At 38.5% G+C, this 7,250-nt stretch overlaps 1 protein-coding gene across 1 annotated transcript in view; it reads right to left on the bottom strand.

Moving 5' to 3' along the window:
* The window catches only part of LOC108571953 (CUGBP Elav-like family member 4), a 69,428-nt gene that overhangs the window by 4,430 nt on the left and 57,748 nt on the right, over nt 1–7,250 (bottom strand). The window contains exon 8 of the mRNA XM_017934110.1: nt 4,038–4,115. Coding sequence (XP_017789599.1) covers nt 4,038–4,115 — 78 coding nt within the window. The remainder of the gene's footprint in view (nt 1–4,037; nt 4,116–7,250) is intronic.

The following is a 7,250-nucleotide window of genomic DNA, read 5'->3' as shown; positions in this document are numbered from 1 at the left end:
CGACGAAGAGAGTAATGATTAGAATGTCACGATATGATATTCGTCACGATAATGTGATTTCCCGCAGTTTAAGTAACGTTGAGTATTTATACTTTCAAATATACAAACACACAACACTGGGACGCACAACACAATGACGAGCGAGGTGAAGGGTAGTTTAAATGAATACAAATGGATATAAAGGAGTATAGTGATTGTAGTGATGATACTGATTATGATGGTGCGACACTTTACATGAGATTGTCAAACATGTTAATCCGTCGTCGTATTACTACATATGTTAATATTTACTATATAATAATGAGTTAAGAAAATTTAATGGTATGTTGCGTGGAAACTCGCTGATAATATGTTGTTCCTCTTCGAGAGCATTTTAATCGAATATTAAATATCGTTACGAGAATGAATGAGCGTGCATTAAATGTTATACATATATATATTCAAGTTTCTTTAGATCTCTTCACGAGAAATTTTTATTTACACACTATTTATCTTCTTAAGAAATATACAATCTCCTCGAAAGTAGAAGAAACGATCAACTTGGTGCATTTATGCAAACGAATGTTTTAATTGCTGCCGCATTTTCGTCAATGCTTTATTCATGCCTTTGCAAATGATCGCTGTGTTTCTTTCTTTTTTTTTTTTCATTTTTATATTAATTCATCCGTTAATTTCTCCCAAAGTTCTTCGTCGAATTTCGTTCAAGTTTCACGTGATACACAATTTCTTCTCTAATTGAATTTTCCTAACTTTCATCGGACAATGAAGAATTCCTTTCTTACTTTTCTCTGTGTGTGTGTGTGTGTGTGTGTACCGCGAGAAATACGAACACTAACGCTTAATACATACATCCGTGAAGGAAAGTCCAATGGAAGAAGCAAAGAGAGAAAGAGAGGGGTCGGAATAACGAGAGACCAAATAAGGATTTAGCTAATTTTACTGAACTTTATAACTCCAACGTCAATTAGCGGCGATTATGAACGTGGAAACTTCTGCTCTCTTGGCCAGCGCTTCTCTCGACTAACAGACGCATTTAAGTAATGAGATGACTGCCACTCAACTTTTAGGATGCTATTTATCACGTCTCGTTCGTTCCTCGACGAAATGCACCTCTCTCTCTCTCTCTCTCTCGCTTCTTCGCCCTTGTAAATAAGCGTCGCCCCGTCGAATTACCGCACAGAACATAATTGTCCGTTTTTGGTTTCGCGAATGTTCGTAACTTGTACTTAATTCTCATGCTGCCCTCAAAGCGGCTCTTGATTAACCGAGTTTTCGCCAATCGAATGCAAGTTTACTTTCCGCGATATGTATAATCGACGACAAAATACATTTCAAATGTTTCGTCACGCTAACATTTTCTTTCGAAAAATGAAGAAAGTTCGGTACGAAGATTTCCGAAGAAAAGATATTTCATTCAATTCTAGCTGTTTATTTCAATACTTACACTTAAAATTTCTATCAATACAGACATTACACTGGACTACAATAACAAAGCACGTCTTGCAATTTGCACAAAAAGAAAAGAAAAAATGAGAAGTATGTCGTCGACTTTTTCTTCACAATAACTCTCGATCGTAGTTGCCACGTGAAACCTAAATTAAAGCTGGTGTCGTCGGGTTTCCGGGTTCCCGCGAAGGGTAGAACGCAGGAGGAACTGCGGTGGACGTCAGAATTACGAAAAGAAACGAGCGATAAATTTAACCACGTTGTCATACCGTGCAATTGATTTCGACTCTCGAACTTTTACTCGGACAATACCGGGTCCACTTTTCACCGGTGCGTCGAACATACAAAACGTAACGAAGAGAAGAGACAGTTAAGGCGTTACTTTCTACGCTCCACCACCAAAATGGACGGACTAACATCAAAACTTTCTCACTAGTCCTATTTATAGTCCATGTAAAAAGAACGATTAATGTTATTTAATAGCGCAACACCGAGCATAGCCAAAAATACTGACACTGAGTACAACGACAACGTACCGATGTAACCCGCTCAAAGAATGAATGTGGAGGTTCTGTAAAATGTCGTAGCACAACGATTAATCAAACGAAAAAATGAAAAAAAAGAGACACAAACACTGAAAATACCTTGGTAAGGAGTAGAAAAAACATTAAGAACAAGTTAGAGAAGCAAAAATGATCGATGAAACGACAGTAAGTAGGAGATTTTGTTAACGATGTTATGCAATTAGTGGGATAATTTGTTGCTTTTTGTAATTTCTTTGCGAATGTGCTTGTGGGAATAAGAATGAGAAAGTATGAGAACGAATGGTGGTTTATGGCCGTCTGTGTCCACTCTTGACAACGGGTGGTTTTCTTCCCTCTCTTCTGCCGGGAGCGTTCGTATTTTGAACGAGAAGTCGGTGCAATAGAATCTTACTGGAGCAATGGACTCACAGGTATCGTTTTCTACAGTTAGCTTGCAAGGGAATTTCACGATCGTTGGGCAAGAAGCCTAAGCTCCAGAGCGTCAGTTTCGACGTGGCTAAATATTTCAAGTTTAGGTGTTAAAGAGTTTACTATTAGCGAATTTTCAGATTTCATTCCGACGAAATTCGGTAGGTTTTCAAAATTTGACGAATTTTATTCGCCGACCATTTTATCTGATTTTAACGATCAACGAGAATGGTAAATTTTCCTGTTGGGAGGAATCTAACGGTAGAAATGAGTTGAAATATAGTTAAGTCTGATCTTACTTTCTGTACTGAATTATGTTACTCCAATAGGCACTAACATTTCATCGCTTACGTTACACACTCCGTCTCTAAAATATGAAAACTGTTAAAGTAGATTAATTACAGAAAAGTTAAGTCTCGTTTCACCCTAATACGAATAATTCGAATAAAACAGTTCATCGAAGACAGAAAATTGTCATTCTTATTGCAGCGCAAATGAAGGAAAATAATGTAAATCCTGCGTACATTTGCAGCACACGGTATATGAAAATGTATCAACGAGATATTGTACGTTAGGAAGAACAGACGAGAAGCAGCATCAGAAGAGAGCGAAAAAGAAGGATATTGGGAAACCTTGGACGAAGCGGGAAAGAGGAAACGCTGTCGCGGTAAACTTCCCATTATCCTACGATGTAACAACGGATCGCCGGCAGGCATAGCGGCAAAGTAATTAAAACTTTCATTTTATTTGCATTATCTCATTGTTAGGCGTCGTATATTCTAATAATGACGAGTTGTTAATTGCAATTAGGTGCTGGCTCGGCTCACCCTACCCTTTTTTCTTCTTTCTTGCCGTTTATCCGCCATTTTCTACCCTAGTTCTCGTGTCTTTTGTAATACGAAAAGATAACACCCGACGAATGATTCGCTTTTCACCCGGTGTTTTCATTCCAACGACACCAAAATTTCGATTAATCTTACCCATTCAATTAATCGACTCGAATTAATCGTACACCTCGATAGGAGAACGAACAGATGATTGGAAGTGAAAGATGCCGTATGGATTGCCGGATGAGAAATGTCGAAAGTTTCATTTGTCGCTATTTCAACGTTAATTAACGAACAAAATGACACTAGAGAGAAGATCTGTCTTGTGCAACTTTCATACCGGTGAAATTTCGGACTTGCATTTGCGATATTGGAAAGGCAAAATATAGCTGTTTTAAAAAATTCATCGAAAACCTTTGCTGTTATCCTCAAATTAAAAAAAGAACACCGAAATTTTATGTGATCCAGAATTAGACAAAGATTCGTCAACCATGTTGACGTGAATTGCACAAAATTGCATTTATTTATTCTCTGATTGATCAATTTATCGGTAGATCATATCTTTTTTTTTTTTCCTCGAAATTATTCTAAAAATTTCTTCAACAATATAATCACAATGTAAAACGAGTTTTCCACACATTCCAGTACATGTAAACAAGATTTCTCGTAATTTAATTGATAATACCTTACGACTGAATGACGAGGGATAAACTCGTGTCTGAACGTTTGGGACTTGGATCTACAATCTGAGGACTACAATCGTTCGTGTTTACAGTCAACAGTTAGACGTTGATGAGTGTTTTGTACTTACCTTCCCTTTGTGTAGGTGCCACAGCGGTCATCGGCTGAGGAATAGCTTGAGGATACTGGCCATAGACGGCGGGATAAGCTGCGACAGTAACAAATATCAAATACATCATGATGTGTCCACATCTATACACGAAGTGCATGCTGCTCTTTCTTTTTTTCTCTCTCTCTTTGTTCCTATATTCGCTTCCGTAAAGTTCAGCTTCTCGTGGTACGCCAATGTTTTTGTGCAAATCGAACCATATCACCATTTAGGGCTATATCGAATATTCTGAAAGAAATCTTGACACTTTTTACAACAATTGCTAAAAATTTCAAGCAAACAAATCACTTCTCACAACTTGGTTAATATTCCAGATTAACAATCTACGAATTAAACGTTCTACATTAATTGGAAGATATTTGTAAACGATACTTGGGAATGTCGGAAGTTAGTTCGTTAGCAGATTGCCTCTTTCAGCGAAGTATCATTTATTTGGAAACGTTGGAAAGTCGAAGTTAGGTAACTCTTAAACTTAACAACATGGAAAATAACTTTTTTAAAATTCTGTCTGGGTTGTGATATAAAAATCTTAAATATAATCGGGGACAAAAGAAGAGACACGCCTTCGATATTCTCCAACTCGACGTTATGTTATAATTCCAGAGAAATTTGCACGGCCAACGTCGTTCAATTTTATCGCGTTGTCGTTGGCAGTGGGCTAAGAAATAACAACGACAAGACAATTTATAATTGCTCGTAACGAGCGTAGAGGAGGAGAACCGAAGCGTCGCGCGGTTCCTTTGGTAGAAACTGCGAATAAAGTGAACGAAACAGCGTTTCTACGATTATTCTAAATGAAACAAATCTGTTTATAATCATCGAATTTAACGAGAAGAGCCCGAGGACGCGAAGCGAGGTTGGAAAACAAGCGAAAACCGAGTCGCTAAATCTCTTCTCTGCTAAAAATTCCAGCTACATTCGTCGCGTCGTTTCTCTTAACAAGGGTATTCCTCGCTCAACGTTCTCATCGTTTCGCGACTTTTAACACGATACTTTTGCATTTTATAGCGCTTCTATCGGATCTTGCCGACATTAACTGATACGCGATATCTCTTCAAAGTCGCGCAATATGCTCTGTTCCTCGTCCTTACGAACAGGATACGTATGTAGCGGTTGCCAAAACTACAAGTACACGGAATGAAAAGCTGCTTTAACATCGAAATCGTAAGGTATAGTTGGCGGAAGAGATATAGCGAGGTCGTGAAAGAATATGAAATCTGCTGGTCGAAATATCAATTTTGGGTGAGATAAGGAGTTTGTGCCTAGTTCAGGGTCGTACGAAGTAAATTTGCCACCGGTTCTTCTGTTATAGTATATTTAAGAAAATGAGAGAAACAGAAAGAGATATGGCGACGTCGTCAAAATTACGCAGGCGGAGAAGAATATGAAATCTGCTGGTCGAAATATCAATTTTGAGTGAGATAAGGAGTCTAAGAATAAATTTGCCACCATATTTAAAAAAATGATAGAAACAGAGGAAAAGGTAGTTGCGGATCTATACGGATTCAATCATGGCCGCCGCTTGGCGCTAGAAGCGTCGGATCTCCGAGGATTCGTGCCTTTCGCACGGCCCCTGTGACTTGAGATATGGCGGATTTCCACGAGACATTTTTCCTTTTAAAAAATTGCAGAAGAAAGCTGAAAGTTGTATTTACATCCTCAGAAAAAATTGAGATTCTTCATTTAGTAATTACCTATGAAAAAAATTCTCAACGTTTGCCTATCTTTAGAGGCCTCAGGGTGGTTTGCCCTCTTAGCGTCGCGATTTGCGACCTCGCTACAGCTCTTCCACCAAGTATTAGATCATCCTGAAAGTATCTACGAAGTAACTTGAATTCTAATTGAAAAAAAACAGTGTACCAACGAAGAGAACGGCGGAAAGGCGAAAGGGAACAGGATTATTTTCAAGATCGTAGAATATTCGATACTTGTAAATTGTTGGAAACATTTTGGAACCGGTGTATTATACCGTATACAGCGTACAACGAATAAACGAACGCTTTATTGCACGATATTAGAGAAAAGCAATTATATCGGCATTAATTATACCCTGGCAAATATTTAAAATGCGCGCGATTAATATTTGTTTGTGACGAATAAACGTACAGAGAAACGGTTAGGGGGAAATGAAGGGGTTCGGCCCGTTCACTCTCTCAGATCAGAAGAGGTAAATTTTCGCTTGGAAATTAATTATTTCCGTGCAAACATCGCTTTAATATATTCCGATTGACGTGACCAGAGGTTTCGGTCCAACGATGGTCCGACGTTTGGCGTATGAAATAAATACACCATCATACGTCGGTTACCATTCGCTCGTGTAGAGAGACACACGGTATTTCGGATTGCTTTTTTTCACTCGCTGATCTCCACGGCGTGTGTACACTGGACAAAAATACACAGAAAAAGAATATCCTATTTTGAAGATTTTTTTTTACAAACACAGGAAACCTGCTCGACCCTGATGTATCTACGTTCTACCTCAAATTCGATGAATTTCTGCCAATTCCTCGTACACGCACGTTTAGAAGCAGAGATATATACCCTGCATATGCACGTACGTGTATATATATACAGTATACACAGATAGGAGAAAGATTTTTTACCGTAATGGACGAACAAGGGAATAAAATGCGACAGGAAACGTTATTTGTAGAAAAAGCAATTATTATACCCAGGTAAGTTTTCACGATCCGCCAATTTGTTGCGACCAATAACGAGGACACGACCGTGAAACTTGCTATTGTCAAATGCAATTCGAATGCTCTATTATTAATTTAACCATTTCGGACGGAGAATTCATCAAACACGAGCGTTAATTGCTAACGGCGAGCGAAACGAATCAAAGTATAGTCACGTTGGCATGTTGATTATCTTTGAAACGGGATCATCCATTTCGATGTTGGTTATTGCATTATAATTTCTGCGGATGCGCCATTGCTTTGATGTAACATCGTTCGAACCTTCGACAGTTTATAGCTGAATACGCGTCGACGTGTTGTTCGGGTACTGATGAACATGCACGGTATAGTCGGTGGAAGAAATAGTGTAGCGAGCTTGTAAATTGACGCATCAAATAGCGCCACCTATTGATAGCTTTTCACGTTTTCAATTGAGACTGAATCAAAGCTGAGGCATGCTTCGTGCAGTTCTTGCTGAGATTTTCTTATTTTCTCA

Source organism: Habropoda laboriosa, unplaced genomic scaffold, assembly GCF_001263275.1.
Source record: "Habropoda laboriosa isolate 0110345459 unplaced genomic scaffold, ASM126327v1 scaffold67, whole genome shotgun sequence".
Classification (NCBI taxonomy): Eukaryota; Metazoa; Arthropoda; class Insecta; order Hymenoptera; family Apidae; genus Habropoda; species Habropoda laboriosa.
Note: the sequence above shows the minus strand (reverse complement) of the source record. Positions and strands in the feature narration are given on the sequence as shown.